This window comes from Ambystoma mexicanum, chromosome 5q, assembly GCF_040938575.1.
Source record: "Ambystoma mexicanum isolate Mex_15411 chromosome 5q, UKY_AmexF1_1, whole genome shotgun sequence".
In the NCBI taxonomy this organism is placed as follows: domain Eukaryota; kingdom Metazoa; phylum Chordata; class Amphibia; order Caudata; family Ambystomatidae; genus Ambystoma; species Ambystoma mexicanum.
Genome location: NC_090933.1, coordinates 1,307,502,817 through 1,307,521,626, shown reverse-complemented (window position 1 = coordinate 1,307,521,626; position 18,810 = coordinate 1,307,502,817). Strand labels below are relative to the sequence as shown.

Sequence of the window (18,810 nt, the reverse complement as noted above, 5' to 3'; positions counted from 1 at the left end):
ATGACACCCAGTGTGTCATCCTCCTTACTGGTGTTTATTCTGAGGATGAAATTAATATCAACAGGATTTATAATCTCATCCGCAGTTGGATGTGTGCAAATGGTTGCTCGCTTAACATTACTAAAACAGAGTTAATGCTAGTAGGAACTGCTCCAAAAACATGTAAATTAGAAGGTTAGTACAACCAACTTCGCATTGGGGATTGTATCATCGAGGTTAAAAAGAAAGTCTTGCAGAGTCTTTGGCGTCCTGGAAGTGCTGTTTGTGTTGCCCGTGTTTTCTCCGTGCCTGAAAGGGTTAATTGAGCCATGAAGGAGGTGGTGTCGAAGGCTCTTAAGGACTCTGCAACGTGGAGCGCGCAGGGTCCCGCAGAGTCCTTGGCATCCTTCGCGCTCCGGAAGCGCACAGGAAGCGTCTGCAGGCTGCGACATTGGAGTCTCCTGCGGGCGCCGGTGTTATTTACCTGGGTGGCAACCTTAACAACTCGTGACTGAAACGCACTAAACCGCATGTTATTCTGGAAGACCGGAACCAGCTTCAGGTGAGGTGCCGATGCCGGCTGTTTACTTTTCACGCTTTTCCTGCATCCACCATTCATACTTGGGGCGGGGGGGGGGGAGTCGGACTCTTGCGGCTCCTTAAGCTGCCGGGCGGTCCCCGCCCCATGACTTTGTACTTCCTTTCTTCCGTGGCATCACAATGGTTGTGAGTGGAGCATGCTAAAGGGGCTCTGCCGACTTAATTGATTATATTTGCATCTTATTGATTTTTATTGACTGTTTCATGGTTCGTTCTCAAAGAGGTCATATTTAATCAACGGGGGCTGCGAAGTTGTTCTTCTCCCCCTCTTTTTCACGAATGCTGTGTCCTAGACTTTTTATCTCGATCTCTTTGGACTATGAATAAGAGTTATTTAGTTTCTTGTACCTTTTCATGGTCATTCATTTTAATTAGTGTTTGTGTATCAGTTGTTATATTTTAGATTCTGTGGGGTTTTTAGGAGTTTTTCTTTCCTTTTTTTACTATAGGTGCGTCTAGAGCAGTAAGAGTGCTGTAGTGCTGAGGCTACTTACTGTTTGATATATTTCAGTCACATTTTATTAAGCTGTTCCATATCGTTCTTCCATACGGCCATTAGCTATTGTTTATAAGTATTAGCTCCAGTGGTATGGTATTCTGTTATCCCTATACATTTATTTAGACCCTCTTCTTGGCATAACTTGTAAAGTGGCAATAAGGCCCATATAATCCTGTATAATGGGCAAAAGAAAAGCTGAGGGTGAGGAGAGCTGGGGGGGTAGGTTGCCCCGGGAAGGGGGCAAAAAAGCCAAAAAATTTTAACTTTGAGACCCCCCCAAAAAACAGGAAAACCCCAGCCAAAATTGGCACCCAATACCTCCCAAAGATCATTACTCTTACTTGGATGTTATGGCCAATAAAATTGTAAACTGCATGAATGCAGCGGAAGCAGTCTCTAGAGAGGCAGCACCCATGTTGGGGAGTCTTAGTAATGGTGCAATGGGAGTGATTGCTCTAGGGACCTTGACTCCCGAGGCAAGGCCTGAGATTCTGACGGGGGAGGGTGACCGGGAGGGCAGGGGTTTGGCTCTTGAACAGGCGTATCATCCGTCAGTCAGGGGAAGTGACCTGACCCAGGGGATACAGGACAGCCTAACCTTGGACTCCTTGCTTGCTAGCGAGGGGGACAAAGAATGGCTGGAATCCCTACTGGATTAAAAACTAAAACCCCCTTAAACTGTTGCTGAATTCTTTGCGGGGGCTGAAGGAGGGGGTACTTAATACTTTAGCAATTATGGATGACTCTATTAAAGCCATCTCCCTAAAATTGTGTGACCTGATAAAAAGGAGCGAGGAGGGGGAGGTGGCTGTTGCGTCCTGCACATTGTGTGCCATTAAGGGGCGGTCACACCAGTGGTTGTGATACGGTTGCAGAAGTATGTTGTAGGCAAACGCCTGCAGCTATTAGGGTTGAAGTGGAAGAGGTAACAGGGGCTAAAAATGTGGCTAGTAGGCTTATGCAGACTATAGTTATTGAGGACTCTGCGGAGATAGTTCTGATACAAGTACCAGGGAATCAGACAATTTTGAACCTACCGCCCGAAGCGGCCCCGTATGTGGGGGTTATTACGGGTCTTCCAGGACTCCCCAAGGGCAGTTTTGAATCAACACTTCTAATCAATAAGGTGACGCATTGGATTAACACTAACCTGATGGGGCCTAAGATTGACCCTACACTTATTCGTATGGCAAGAAGAGTGGACGGGGTTGGAAACCGGTCCAAAGATGTGGCCAGGGATTGTGTCATGGTGACCATCGCAGGCGCATCTATAGCAAATTATCTCTGGAATACATATTTAGCTCGGGGCCTCAAGCCTAATGGTAATAGACTCACTAGTAAGTTGCTCCCCCTGGACTATTTTTATGTTAGAACGGGGGGGCTGGGCCAGAGCGGCCAATTGTCTGGCCGAAGGGTAGGTGAGGGTACTGTGGCGAAAGGTATTATTCCTGCCCGGCCTTCATTAAATAAAGACGGGGAGGGGGCTGGAGTAGGTTTTCTTCAGAGGGGGCCCAACCCCATGAGTGAGAAGGCCTCATTGAACTCTATTCCCCTGGCTAATCATTACGAAATCTTAACTTTGTGTGAGGATGTAGACTGACTACAGGCAGAACCAGAGGGAAGAGCGCCCCTGGTGGCTAGCCTGAGAGACAAGCCGTTGGTGCCCTCTCAAACACGCAGTGTTGCGGTGAGCACGACTACTGAATTTCCTTTGCTCTAATGGAACATTGCGGGCTCAGTTAATAAGATGAATCTCGGGCCCGTGATCGAACTTTTGCAAGCCAATGCAGTGGTTCTACCACAGGAAACGTGGGCCTTGGAACCACAGCAACTTAATGGCTTTACTTCATATGTCATCCCGGCTAAGAAAAAATCAAGAGGTAGATGCTTTGGGGGCCTGTGTACTATGATTAAATCCTCTCTTGAATGCAGGACCAAGGTGATCCCCACAGGCATGGATTTTCTACATGTGGTCCTTTTGTCATCAGTAAAGGGAGAGTTCATTTGCATTATTAATTTCTATAATAGTCCGCACAATTCGGAGACAGACTACCAAAAGTTAAGGTGTTTATCGAAGATCTAATGTCTAAAGGAAGTAACACAAATGTATCATATATATGGGGGGGTGATTTCAATGTCAAAATGGGAATGGGAGCCTCCAGGGACGTATTGGATTTGTGGGAGGTTTGGCTATTGAACATCCCGGCACCATGTATGAGGGATGTGAGAGTATGCCCGAAGGGCTTGCAGATGAGCATGTAGTTGAATGAATGGGGTTTACGCACAGTTAATGGTCGTATAGAGCCTGACATACCGGATGAGGTGACATTTAATAATCACCTGGGTTCTTCCACAATTGATTTTTTTTGTATTTATGCAACCTTATGGGAGAGTATTATGAGCTTTGAGGTGATGGCTGATGTATACAGCGACCACTACCCGATCTGTCTGTCTTTAAAGGGCTTGTTGGGGGTTGGGGTCTCAAAGTTAACTGCCCCCTGCCTTATGTTGGGAGTGCCCACTGGCTCCCATAGAATTAAATGGGGGGACCATCTTAGAGGAGGAATTACATGTTAATATAATCGGGGAGAATGAACCCCTTCAGTGGATATACTCGGGAATAGCCTACCACCAACGGTGGTTGTTGAAAAATGTGTTGAAATAGTGGCTGCTTTTACATCAAAATTCATGACCACATTTAAGGCCAAGGAGAAATCACCGCAGAGGGGGTGGTTCAATCCGGCCTGCAAAGAGGCCAAACAAACTTTATTATTAACCCTTAAGGAGCCAACATCCAGTAGAAAAGCGATAGCTCAAGCTAGAACTGCCTATAAGTGGGAATTAAGAAGAAGAAAACAAGAAATTGAAGGGGTGGCTTGGGAGGGCTTCCTAAATGCTGCTAATGATAGACCAGAAGGCATTCTGGGAATTTAAGGGCAGTTCGGAGGGGTGTAGGAATAACGAGCAGTGGGACACGTGGAGGATGGGGCTTGGTTAAAACATTTCGGGAGGTGTTCGGGGGTGGTAAATATTGATGTCGGTGTGGAATTTGCTGTGCCTGCTCTAAAATTTGAGATGGAGGTCAGAAAGGCCATCAGTATTCAAGCCCATAACAGAGCCCCGGGACCAGATATGATCCCCCCCCACACCACCTCAGATTTGTTTCAAGACCCACTTGATCTGTGGGCACCACTACTAACGGTGGTATTTAATGCGTGTATGCAATCAGGGAATTATCCCTCCTCTTGGAAAAGGGCCATCATTTACCCATTTAAAAAAAAAGGAGATATGGCTAGTCCAAGTCCATATAGACCGATGTCTCTGTTGGACTCCTTTAAGATCTCTGGGAGAATATTATTGGCTCGTATTGAATCCTGGTTGGGGGAAGCATCGATCCTTTCGGACATTGTTTGGATTCCGTCCAGGGGTAGGTACTATGGAACAGAGCCTTAATCTTTATCTCCTGGTGGCCAATGCGGTCCATTGTAAGGGAGAGGCAGTATATTTGGCCTTCATGGACCTGAGATCGGCCTTTGATAAGGTGGACAGGGCAAAGCTTTGGGCCCCTGGGTTACCCGGGGGATATTTTGAAGATATTGTTCGAGCTGCATACAGATAGAGGCGTGGGTGCGCGGTGGCCCGGGGGGGGGGGGGCGACATTGTACGGCCTGCTTTAGAGTGGGCTGTGGAGTACGGCAGGGTTTTGTTAGCCCCTATCTGCTTCTGCCTTTATATCAATGGTCTCTTATTTCATCTCATTAACATCTTGGCAGACTTCGTAGTTCTGGGGGGATGGGGTTTCCCTGTTTTAGCCTACGCCGATGATAGTTTTGTTAGCAAGGACCCCCAGAGCATTACAGTCCCTGATTAACGCCTACTAAACCTTTGTGTAATTTAGGTCTAAAAATGAACTCCAAGAAATCGGCAGTAATGGCCGTCGTGGATAGAAAGCGGTCAGTGGCCATGAAACCGATGCTCAGCGCTGGAGAAATCATACCCCGAGTTAAGGCCTTTGATTATCTGATCATTCGTTTTTCGGAAGTATTGAATGGTTCGGCCCATATGGCCAAACAATCGGCCAAAATGAGCCAACAAATTGGGGGTATATTTTGTTTTATGTCTAGGTGCAAGGGCCAGCCTTTAGAAGTGATCGCCAAGATTTATGGTGCCCAAACATTGGCTGTCACTTTGTATGGTGCCCCTTTATGGTGCTACCAAAGGGCTGCGGAAATCCACGTAAAAAAAAAAACGAATTTCGAATGGATTGTGCCCTCCCACGTATTCCTCATCTTATGATAAATCGTTATCTCCAGCTTCGCTGCTTCGAAAAAAAAAATTCTCGGCAGAGGGCGCTGTGCTCGAGGTTGTGGCGTTGACGGTCCCTCGACGGGCTCCGTACTATGTCGACGTCACTGATGGTATAAATAGTTCGAGCCGCGCCCGTTGCTTCAGTTCCGTTTTTCCGATCGCTTCGCTATCGAACGGCGCGCTTCAAGTTTTTCTGAGAGAGAAATTTTGTCGTCTTCACCTTCGACACCCAAGACTGGGTTTAAGAAGTGGTTCGATTGTGGATCGAAAATGTCAATTACGGATCCTCACCGAGTTTGTATCTGGTGCCTCGGTTCAAGTCATCGAACCGCTGACTGTGGCTCCTGTCAGTCTATGACGGAGAAGGCCCTTCGTGAGAGGAGAGGTAAACTGTCGGTGGGGAGGGAAGCTTCTAAAGCTAAGGCTGTGTCCAAAAGACATAAAAAATAGACCGTTTTCAAGGAGTCGGATCGCCGTAAACATTCCAAGAGATCTCGATGTCGTAGCAGGTCAAGACGCTCGTCATCTTCCTCGTCTAAAAAACTGAAGAGACATAGGTCTCCTTCATCTTCTAAGTCATCGACCAAAGAAATTCGATGTCCGACAAAATCGGATTCCCCCAGAAAATGGGAGGAATTTCGAAAAAAGATGATGGAGGTATTCGAGAATGCGGCCCCGACCCCCTCGAATAAACCTCAGAAGAGCCATACCCCTAAAGTTGCTCCATTGGAAGACAAAGGGAAGTTGAAAACTATTATGGTTAAAGCTAGTAGTGTCGAGGATACTCGAAAAACTAGAGTCGACGCCAAGGCGTCGAAGACTCTTCGAGAGTCGAGTACCTCTCCGGTGCCACATAAAAAACATAAGTCGTTGAAGGATTCCACAACTTCGTCGACGCCATCAGCCTCCATCGCTTCGGCATCGGAGCCAAAAGCGTCTTCGACGCCTATATCGAAGTCATCGAAAATTCCCTCGACAACTTTGAAAGATGTTTCTATTCCTTCGACAAGTATTGTGGAGGAAGAGAGGAGATCTACTCCTTTACCCAGAACTGACTTTAAGTCTGTCCTCAATTTATGAGTAATCTGCCTCAGAGGATGAGGAAATCTCTCCTTTTGGAGTTCAATATGGCACAAAGCAAGTTCCAGAGGAACTTATAGATCCAGAGTCTAAAATAAGAGACCTGAGGGATACTTTGCATTCTGCCAGTGGCATTGACACGTCACCAGAATTAGAATTTGCCAGACCTAATCCTGCAGAACACGCAGACTCAGGGTACAGGAGTCTTATGACTAGAGTAATTGAATATATGGGTTGGGGTAACACTTCACCCGTTTTCGAACAGGATGATATGACAGATATAATTGTCAGAGGTCCTCAAAAAGATCCAGTTCTCCCTTTCCATAGGGCTCTTCAGAGGACAGTGGAAAAAAACTGGGAAAATCCAGAAAGTATTGCTGCTGCAGACAGTAATTTTCCCAGGAAATATAGACGAGCTGGTTCTGATCCTGAATACTTAAACAGACATCCGACTCCAGAAAGTCTAGTTGTTCAGGCAGCATCTACATCAAAACAAACAGCATATCCCACTATCCCTCCGGATAGAGAGGATAAAAAATGGATGCTTGGGCCCGTAAAGTTTTCACTTCAGGCAGCATCGCCCTTTAATCAACCAATGTCACCTGTACCCTGACCAGGTTCACTCATACCCTGTGGGACTGTATTTCGGCGGCGGCTGATCATATTCCGGAAGGCGAGGAAAGGGAAGGCTTCCTGAATATAGTCAGACGGGAAGGAGGCAATGGGGGAATGTCTCCAGTCTGGACTGGATACTGTTGGCAGATCCATGGCTGCAAGCACGGTTCTACGCAGATTTGCGTGGTTGAGGAAGTCGGGGTTTGCACCAGATGTGCAGGCCAGACTTCTCAACATGCCCTTTGATGGCTGGAGGCTGTTTGGCAGTAAGGCTGCTGAAAGCTTAGAAAAACTCCAGACCTCAAAAGCGGCAGCTAAATCTATTAGTGCCTCCATGCGCCAGCCTCAGAAACCCTATTCCGGCTCATCTTCCTGGCGGGGTCGTTCTTTTCGATACTACTACCTCTTTTGGTAGAGGAAGAGGACAGGCTTTTCAAAGAGGCAAAATAAATGTCCCTCGTGGAGCACAAGGAAGAGGTGCGAAACCAGCCTCAGGAGCGGCATCTTTGCCCTCAGCCGCTTCTGCAGCCGCCCCCAAATCACTCTGAGGCCTTGTTACACAAAACGCCAGTGGGAGGCAGGATCTCTCAGCATCTGAAGGAATGGCAGGGCATTACCTCAGATGCTTGGGCACTGGAAACAGTAGCTCAAGGTTACTGTCTCCCCTTCAAAAAAAGGCCTCAATCATCCACCGGGAGCCAACTTCGTCAAAATTCCAGACCTATATAGAACAGGTACCTGTAGCGGAGAGGAACAGGGGTTGGTACTCCCCATATTTTCTCATCCCAAAAAAGGACGGAGGATTGAGACCCATCTTGGACTTAAGAAACTTAAACAAGTTCCTCAGGAAGGACAAGTTCAAGATGGTGACCCTTTCTCAGATCCTTCAGGCTCTACAACTCCAAGACTGGTTGGTATCATTGGACCTTCAGGATGCTTACTTTCATGTGCCAATCCATCCCAAGCACAGAAAGTACCTGAGGTTTGCGATTGGCAACTCTCATTATCAGTTTCAAGTTCTGCCATTCGGGTTGACCTCCGCCCCAAGGGTTTTCACCAAGCTGATGGCGGTAGTGGTGGCGAGTCTCCGGAGAGGGAGGATTCACGTCTACCCCTACATGGACGACTGGTTGATCAGAGCACGTTCTCCCGAACAAGCTCAGGAACATCTTTTTCGATCACCTGCCACTTCCTTCACAAATTGGGCTTCTCCCTCAATTTCAGGAAGTCCCACATGATACCATCCCAAAAGCTCCAGTTTATCGGAGCAGTCTTGGATACTTCCTCGGGAAAAGCCTTGCCTCCCGAGGTGAGAGCTCTCCACATTCTGCAGATGGTGACAAAGTTCCAGAATGCCCAACATCTACCGGCCTTCGATTTTCTGAGGTTGCTCGGCTTCATGGCATCCTCTATTTTCCTAGTGCCAGAAGCCAGATTGAGAATGAGATCCCTTCAATGGGCACTCAGAACTCAGTGGTCCCAGTTCTCAGGGAGTAAGTCGGATCTTCTGCAAGTCCCGAGTGCAGTTGCTCAGGATCTTCTATGGTGGGCTTTCAACGACACTATTCTCAAAGGAGAATCTCTTTGGCAACCATGGCCAGAGATAACAGTAGTGACGGACGCCTCACTCACGGGGTGGGGAGCACACACCAACGATTTGACAATCAGCGGTCGTTGGTCTCCATCAGAGTCCAAACTACACATCAACCTATTGGAGCTGAGGGCAATCAGACTAGCGTGAAGGCCTTTCTGCCCTCTGTGCAGGGAAAAAAATGTCTTATAATGACGGACAACACAGTGGCCACGTATTATCTCAAGAGAGGTGGTGTAGGGGTCACTACCACTGTGCAGAGAGGCAATGCAGCTCTGGTTCTGGGCAATACGAGAAGGAATCTCTCTATCGGCAATTCACCAAGGCCGGAAAGCAGAACATGGCGGCAGACGCTCTGAGCAGGCAGAGCACAATCACCCACAAGTGGGAGCTAGCTCAGGAAGTCCTTCTGGAGATCTTCACCCTTTGGGGAACCCCTCAAGTGGATCTGTTCGCCACTGCGATCAACCGAAAGTGTGATCAGTACTGCTCAAGGGAATTTCCTCAAAGAGGAGCTCTGGGAGACGCATTCGTAGTGGAGTGGAAGTTTCCACTGCTGTACAAGTTTCCTGTGATTCCTCAAGTAATCAGGAGGTTGAGAAAGTTCAGGAAAATCATGATCCTAATTGCCCCGGATTGGGCCAGGAGGACGTGGTACCCGGACCTTCTAGACATGTCCATCTGCCCTCCAATACGTCTTCCGCAAAAGGCCAGCAACAAAATCCCTGTACCGGGTTCGGTGGAATAAGTTCAGTAACTGGTGCAAGGATAAAGATGTGGACCCTTTCCAATGTGGCGCCCCAATGGTGCTTTCTTTTCTATTGCATCTAGCTAATCTGGGGCTCCAGATAGGAACAATTAAAGGATATCTTGCTGCGCTGTCCATTCTCAAGGGCACCTCGGAAGAGGTTTCATAATTCAAAATTCCATTAATAATACAATTCCTGAAAGGACTTACTAAGTATACCCTCCAGTACCTTTTCATGTCCCAGCTTGGGATTTAAATTTAATACTTACATTTCTGACTTATATACCTTTTGAGCCTCTACACTCCTGTCCATTGAGACTTCTAACATTAAAGACTGTTCTTCTTGTGGCTTTATCAGCCAGCAGGGTTAGTGAACTTCAGGCTCTCTCATGCAAACCTCCATACACTATTTTTTATAAGGACAAGGTAGTTCTCAAAGTTAAACCTTCCTTTTTACCAAAAGTGGTTTCCGTCTTCCATTTGTCACAAAAAATATTACCAACTTTCTATCCTGCTCCTCATTTGGGCAAAGAAGAGGAGAGACTACATAGACTAGATCCCAAGAGGGCTCTTAGCTTCTATATTTCAAGGATGTCAAAGTTAGGCTAAGTGACCAGCTTTTTGTGGGTTATACTGGTCATAAACTGGGTTTATCAGTGACAAAACAGACCATATCCCGATGGATCATTTTAGCTATACAGGAATGCTACAAATTAGCGGCAAAAGACGCACCAGATGGGCTTCGAGCCCATTCTACAAGGGGAATGGCTACTTCTGCGGCTCTAAATAGGGGAGTTCCTGCAGCAGACATTTGTTCAGCTGCTACTTGGAAATCAATACATACTTTCAAGCATTACTGTTTAGATACTGCTTCCTCCAATGATGGGCTATATGCCAAGGCGGTACTTCACTCAGTCCATGAAAACAGTATTTAGTACGCCCACCTCCAAAATTGACACTGCTATGGGAGTCTATCATAAGATGAATACGTGGGAGGACACAATCCATTTGAAGAACAAGTTACTTACCAACTGTAACGGTCTTTCGACTGGATGTTCCTCCCACGTATTCCTCATCGACCCTCCCATCCTACCGCGCAGTACAGTTTACGTTTTCTTACACTTTCCTCTCACGAAGAGTGCATCAGTCATGAGGCACACCTGGCTGTTCCTCCTATAGTTTCATCGAAAAAACATAACTGAAGCAATGGGCGTGGCTCGAGCTATTTATACCATCAGTGACGTCGACGCAGTATGGAGCCCGTCGAGTGACAGTCGACGACGCAACCTAGAGCACAGCACCCTCTGCCGAGAACATTTTTTTGCGAAGCTGGAGAACGATTTATCATAAGATGAGGAATACGTGGGAGGAACATCCAGTCGAAAGAACTTTACGGTTGGTAAGTGACTTGTTCTTCTCAGACAGTTGCTGGGGCTCCCGAATTCAGCAGCTTCCATCTCAATTCATAGAGAATTGGGATTGGAGTTTTGGGAGGACCTGTGGGCGTTGGCTCCGATTTTATTTTGGCTCCAACGAATTTGCATCCTTATGTCATTTTATCATTCGGTATGTGGTGGGCAAAGCGGGGTGGCAAAAAATCCCCTTACTGGCCTATATTTTTTATGCCCTAGGGGAGGTTAATCTTACTACCCTTTTCCCACCTGATCTACTTATCACCAAGATAGAGGGGTCCAGCTACAAAAATGTGGTCAGAGAAGGAATAGCTAGGAAAAGAATACTATTGGAATATGGTAATAAATCTGATGAATTCCACTCTACAATCAGCAGGCCCTCTGGGATCCAACTGTACCTAGTCCATATAAAAAAGATAGGTGGCTGATAACAAGGGCACGGTTTGATCTCCTCTTGCAAGCGAATATAGCAAGATGGAAAGGATCGCCAGATATGGCCGGTTGTCCGGTATGTGGTTATAAGCTGGAAGATTTGGCCCATCCTATTGTTTTTTTGCCCGGGCTATGCAGGTATTTGTAGAGTTTCTCTGCTACCAGTCCTAAGGAAATCTAAGATACGCCACCATAAAGCCGCACTTGCTTTTCTTTTGAGTGCAGACAGTCTTCACAGCGTGGGCCTTGCTCACATTTTTAAAAAGAGCAATGTATTTTAGGAAGTCTGTTGAGGCTCCAGGGAGACGGAAACCAACTATGAAAAACCTAATACTGGAGGAATTATTTTGTATAAGGATTAAATTGTGTCCCTGTAAACAATAGATTTTATGAATTAGTAATCATGAATTAATTATTGTACTATCTTCTCTGGCCCATTTTTAACATTGTATTTAAAGGTCGAGATTAGGTAAGAAATGTTTAACTTTTTGATTGTAGGTACATATTTTATGTTTGATGGATTATATGAATCCGAATAAACTAGTTTGACTGATTGAAAGTCAAAACCTTAGGAGTTACTCTGGACTGCAATCTTAACATGAAGGCTCAAGTTGGTAGCCTTGTGGCCTCCTCAGCATACTATATAAAACTCCTCTCTCATGCCTGTCCTTTTCTGTCAAGAGTAAGCTGTGAAACTCGCTCTGGCTTTAATAAATTCCAGGTTAGACTACTGCAGTAGTTTGCTGGTAGGTCTTCCCAAAAAACGAAACCAACAGATTGCAAGTTATGCAAAATAATGCTGTGAGTTATTGCTGACCACAAGAAAAGAGATCACATATCAGATGCCAGAAGAGACCTCCACTGGCTTCCTATCAAGGTAACAATCCATGTGTACAGCTCATGGTGATCAGATTTAATTGCCTGAAAGTCTGGTCCATCCTATCTTAAAGACGCTCTGATCCCAGAATCTAGCAACTAGTGTCTGAAATCTATTAATTGATTGCAGTTAAAAAATTCATTCAACTAAGTTATCACAAGTGAAAAGTAGAGCTTTCTTCTCTGCCGCTCCTGTTTTGTGGAATATATTACGCACCATCCTCAGAGAAGAGACTTCAATCGGAACATTCAGAAAGGGCTTAAAACCCCTACTGTTTAACTAATGCCCTTGCGCTGGCGCTTGACTTCCTTACACTCCAAGTGGTTTCCTGCTTTATTATCCTGTGGTTTTTATGTCCTGTTTAGCACCCTTAAGCCCCTGGGTCAGTGGATATGCTATATAAGTTATAAATAAAATAAACATTGGAATCTCTCTGGGTCCAAAACCTATGCTTGGCCTCACAGCTATATCTGTACGGCCGGTCTCTATCTCTCTATCATCGTCCAGAGGTGGAGGCATTGCTTTCATCGCTAAATCTAGTTTGGGACTTAGAGCAGTGACAAAACTCCTGGTCAGATCATTCAAATTGTTGACTGTCCAACTACCCCTTTCCAAATCTCATACACTAAACATGAATTTGATCTACAGACCTCCCGACCCTGTCTGCTCATCAGTAGGCCTGGACTCTGACCAACCCTCTTATGGAGCTTGGACTCACGCAAAGTGTCAATCAGCCGACGCACCTCAAAGGCATAACCTTAGACTGGATGGCGGACCTCAGTTGTAATAGTTATTACATCTATTGAACCTTACGCCTGAACGGATCACATTTTATCTAACTTCACCATCCAAGATTCCCCGCCACACTCTAGCAACAATTTGCAACCCCCACCCCCCCCTCTGTTCGTCGGAAACAAACGCAACATTATGGTGGACAAACTAAAGCCTCGTCTCCACCCTATCTTAAACCCACTACCGGCTACTTTAGATCCAACTATGTTAGTAGACCTTTACAATACTACTGTCTCCCAAGCTATGGACGAAATTGCACCCCTTAAATTGGGCAAAAGTAAACCTAGAGCCCACCTGAACTCTTGCTTTACTCCTAAACCTGAAGCCACCCAAACAGAAAAAAGGAAAGTGGAAGCTGTGTGGAAAAATCACCCTACAACTTCCAACAAGGACAATTTAATGAAAATGACAGCTGCATACAGATCAGAAATACTACAAACTAAACGTGACAATTATAACAATAGGATTAGTAAAGCCAGTTCCAGCACTAGGGAACTTTTTATTATCCTAAGAGAACAGGAATCCCCTGTCATTCCCAAAACCCCCCACCTCAAGACACCTGCAGTAAGGATAAAGCATGGTGTACTAATATCCAAAATGACTTATCCTCTAAGATCTCACTCCTCCAAAATAAAATGGCAGTAAAATTGGCCTTGCCTAACTTGGGCATGACCCAGAGCTCCTTATCAAACTGTAAGAAACCTGACCAGCAATTCAAACGTGCTCAAGTTTCTATTCAAGAGGTGGAAGATATCATAGCTTTGCTTAAGCCCTCGAGATGCCAGGGTGATACCTGCCCAGCCTCCATAATTAAAGAAGCGGTCAGAGACCTTGCCCATTTCATTACCACCTTAATTAACGCATCCTTCCTATCATGTACCGTGCCTACTAACCTAAAGGATGCTTGGGTCTTACCGCTCTTAAAGAAACCTTCACTCGACCCAAGCATTCCAACAAACTTAAGACCCATCACCACAGTCCCTTTCATATTAAAAATACTGGCTACAGAGCCTACCTCCAGCTATAATCATACTTGGAAAATAACCCGCTGGGACTGCGATAATCTGGAATCAGATCTCAACACAGTACTGAAACCACCTTAATAGACCTTAAGAACCAGATTGATGAACTGCAAAACAGTGTGAAACTTGCCCTCCGACTCTTATTAGATCCATCTGCGGCATTTGACTTGGTGGACCACAAAGTGCTCTGTAACCATCTGTCCACCGCAGCCCACTTCTCCCCAGAGGCTACAACCTGGATTCAATCCTTTTTGAACAGGTTCAGGAGTGTTTTCACCCTCAGATGCAGCAGACCCCACTCCGATCACATGCAATGTTCCGCAGGGATCTTGTACATCGCCCACGATGTACAACATCTTTACTAAGCCTTTTGTTTGATGACCTGGACCACCTGGGTGTCACCTACACCAATTACACAGATGACACCCAGATCCTCATACCAATGAACGGAGACTGATAGAGATCTAGCCTTAGTTAACAAAATCTCTATCATTCAGGCATGGATAGCGGCACACGGCTTGTGTCTGAATGATAAGACTGAGCTCCTACTGCTAGGAGCCCCAACCAAGCTGACTAAACTCGGCAAACAATCCCTCTCATTTAATATTGACGGTATTGACATTAAAGTGGCAAAAGAGGTAAAAACCTTAGGCTTCTATCTAGACTCAGCACTGAACTTACATAAGAAAGTCAACGCTACGGCCTCAACAACTGCATACACCTTATAGTTGATCCATGCTTGTAAACCTTTTCTAGCTACTGAAAACTGCATTACACTAGCAAGAGCGTTAATTCTCTCTAAACTCGACTATTGTAATGCACTTCACCTAGGTACTAACAAATACATTATAAACAAACTCCAAATCTTACAAAATAATGCAATTCGAACAGCCCTTAGCTTTCCAAAAAGACAACATATCTTAGAAGCCAGACGGAAGGTCAATTGGCTCTCAGTCAAGGACAGAATCCACCTTAAAACGGCTTCCTTGACACACCAATGTCTCAACAATTCAGCTCCTAGATATCTAATGGAAAAGTTGGTATAAAAAAAATCAACACACCCCACAAGGACGGCCAACTCTTTCTGCCTAAAAGTACCTAGATTTAAACTAAAAAAGAAAGCAGGGGTTAATAGCTTTCCTGTTCTCGCAGCCCAGTTGTGGAACTCTCCACCTACAACATTGAGAGCCAGTCAGTCTTTCCTCAGCTTCAGCAATAGTACTAAAGGTTGGCTGATTACAAAAGCCTTAACTGCAACATAAGCTTGCCTCTTACCGGTACAGACCCCATCAACTCTTGCTGGTTATGCATTGAAAATTTCTCTCGTATCTAATTTTTGTATTAGACTCCTAGCTCCTTGTAAACTGACCCCTTCAGCGGTCCCTGGTTATTTTTGTAATTTGTTCACATGTATAGATTTGTTGTATTACACCCCTAGCTCTGTGTAAATACTATATATCTTTTGTATTCTACTCGTGTTAATAATGCATCTAATCCTTTGTATTGCTGGTGTAACCATCTTGCACCTCACCATATATAACTTGTAAATTCATATGCAATGCGCCCAGATACCTTCGGGTTTGGAGCGCTATATAAATAATGTGTAGGGATGTTATTCACCAAAAGAAAACGTTTAATACAACAAAGTCGGAGCTTCTTCCAGCTTGAAGCTTTACTTCTGTCTTCTTTCCCAAGTGTGAAGCAGTTCCAGAAAAAGGTCTTAGTTACCTTCCTTAAAATCAAGAAGATGTGGTTTTAACCAATACTCTGGGTTCCCTTCCCCAAGTTTGTTTTGTTGTTTTCCAAAATGTTCCTGACAGCTTGTGTAATAAAATCACTTGCTGTTTAAGTTTAAAGTTCCAATATAAATTCGACTTCACTTGTTATTTGTTTATTCGTCAGTTAAGTTCAGTTTGTGGTAAATTGCTTGTTAGTTAAAGTTAAGTTCACTGCATAAGTCCGCATGTAATGTTTTGCTCAAATTTAGGGTCCCGTTCCCTCTTTAGCTTCAAAAGGGTATTGATTCTGTCTTTTCGTAAAGTTTTAGTTTAGTTCGGTATTCAATAATGGTGATTTTCACACGTAGCACAGGTTTTCATTGTCTATTGTTCAAGCAGTGTTTGTTCCACTTCAAATGTTTCTTTAATTTTCTGGTGTTTGTTTTGCTTGTATTTTCCCAATGTCAGGAGACCTTCGCAAACGTGTTTTATGCTGCATGCAACCACTCAGATTCAAAGTAATTTTGATGGATCAGCAATTGATATTGTGGAAGATCGCAGATTTTCGAAAACATGCTCATGAGAGCCACGCAACCATTCCGATAAAAATACATCTTGATAACAAAGTTAATTCATTCATGCACAGAGTTTCCCAGCCACCAGAATCTCACCGGTCGCTGTGACAGGTCTTGTTGCAGCCCAGAGCACATGGTCTTCAATTTTCAGCCACTCCTGTGCGGGTGTCTCCACACAGGGGAAAGAGCAATGCGGACATAAGGGAAAGGGACAGCCTTTCCTCACAGCTTCCCTTCTTCATTCCCTCTGCTCCAGAGAGTGCCAGCTCCTCGACCACGCTTCCATGGACCCTTTCACTCCATGTTCCTCAGCGTCTCATTCCAGGAAGTTTCTCTGCCCCTTTCCTTGCTGCTTTTCCTGTCGCAAATGATGTCCCTTTTGCTGAGCTCCTTTTGTACCTCTGCACTCCTTTGACAGGCTGCAGGTGTAAGCAGACAATGAGCCCTGCCTGACTACAATTAATGGGACATGCCTGTCCCTGACGGCTCTTTGCAGGCATCGTCTTTGTCCCAGTACCAGAAGGGTAAAGGAGCATGGTATTCATTGCTCTGTTTCTTCTTCGTCCCAGTACTGTCAAATGTCAATGGTGGATAAATGAGGGGAACTGGCTTGCAACCGCGTATTAAAGTTGGGGAAAGGTTGGGTTGGCTGTCAATGGGGAATGAAGGATACCATGCCTCACCCAAGAGCAGCCCACTCCTAGTTCCCAAGGACACTCCACCCAGGTGATGCTCCCTCGATTTGAACCCCTCCCACCCCCCGACCACCGGGGTCAGAATCTAATGGCGATGGACTTTCCCTGGCCACCTGTGTAGAGGATCCAAGTGGTTCAGGAGTGAGAATAGTTTTTCATAAGTCCCATTTCTTTTCCATGAAATCAAAGCTGTATATTTATTTGTACATTTATAGTAGCGCACAAAGCCCATAGGCAACTAGTCGCTAGTTACATATAGAGCAAACGGGCGTCATTGGAGTCAGGGCATGGGAAGGAGTCTCAGTTGAAAAGCAGTGTTTTAAGATGCTTTCTGCATAGTTGTGTTAAGAATAAACGTCTCCTGCAGATTTTCTGTGCTAGTTTCGTGTTTTGACGTTTGGTCTTACTTGAATTTTGTTCAACATCTCTGTCAATTTTGGGCTGCTTCCCGGGTCTATTTTGTAATGTCGAAGACACCAGAGAGAAAAAAACCTTACTTAACCAATGCGGTGGTTCTCCAATATGTGTTTCTAACGCCTATTCAAAAGCAGCTCTCATGTGTCTAACAAACTGGCAAGGCACTATTGTAATATTGATTTATGTAATTTGTATAGTGATGCAGCTTGTTTTTTTAAGGCAGGAAAGCTTTTTTTTTTCATTTCAATGCTCTTTAACATGTAATATTATTTTAAAGTATGCATATGCTTCTTTGCGCATTATGCTATAACCAGTTCTAATGTTTGCAGGAGAGTAACTTTCTTATTCGCCAGGTGGTGCTTAAACCCATTGACCTAGTAGATGGGAACAGTAGCACCCTTAGTTATTAGGATGGAAATTCGGATAATGTTGTAGGAGTTGTAAATCGTCACTTCTTGAAATTTACCGAAATCTATAACTATTCAATTGTGTAAGTCAACACATTTTTCTCTGCTTTTCAGTACTTGGTCAGTATTCCCTTGAAGATGTTTCGTCTCTGGGCATTCATGGGGATGATGTCACAGGTAAGATATGGGCCATCATTACTTAAACACAAGTGTGTCACTGAATAAGATGAAATTATTGATGGTGGTCCAGAGTTTGTGTTTGCGGCATTAAATATAGGTGGAGGTTCACTCTATATTTTGACCTAAAGATTCTAAACTTGTCCCATATCCTACTGGCCAGCGAGCTGTAGTACTGGCAGGAGTTTCTGTACCCTTACTCCCATATGTCAATCCATACAAAGCACATAAGTATCTGAGGTAAATGGTTGGGAGCACTCATTACCAGTTTGCCCAGCCTTTTCCTTGGCCCCAAGGGTCTTCACTAAGCAATTAGCTATGGTAGTCGCCAGTGTCAGGATTCACATATTTCCTACCCTTGATGATTGGCTTATTTGAGCGCTCACCCCAATTCTGCTGTATCCCCTCCAACCACACCTTGTGCCTCTCGAAACCTCAAGAAGACCATGTCACACCCTGCCAGCCACTCCAATCCATAGGTATGATTGATATTTGATATGGCATTTGTAACGCGCCTATACACAAGTGTTTCAAGGTGCGACGAGGTGCGGGGTGGGGGGACAGAGGGCGACAGACAACAATCCTACTAGGCCAGGTGTCATTCAGATCGCGCAAGTGCAAGGGTAGGGGGACTTGGAAAAAAAGTGCAGGGAGAGGGGAAGTGCGGTACATGGTTAATAGAATACGAGATAAATAATAGGGCCAGCTGGTGGCAAGTGCAAAGTTAAGTGCCAGGAGAAGGGGCTGTAGGATACAGACACAGTCCCATAGTGCATGTAGGCAGTGCAAGGAAGAGTGGCTGGGCCAGGACATAAGATTGGTGAGTGGCCCAGTTGCAGATTTAGTGCAGGTTCAGTGATTTTAGC

General features: G+C 45.1%; 1 protein-coding gene across 1 annotated transcript in view; it reads left to right on the top strand.

Annotated features, from left to right (window-relative positions):
* Positions 1-18,810, top strand: part of DGAT1 (diacylglycerol O-acyltransferase 1) — a 1,493,476-nt gene that overhangs the window by 1,363,636 nt on the left and 111,030 nt on the right. Inside the window, exon 16 of the mRNA XM_069621909.1 lies at positions 17,882-17,944. Within this exon, the coding sequence (XP_069478010.1) occupies positions 17,882-17,944 (63 nt within the window). The remainder of the gene's footprint in view (positions 1-17,881; positions 17,945-18,810) is intronic.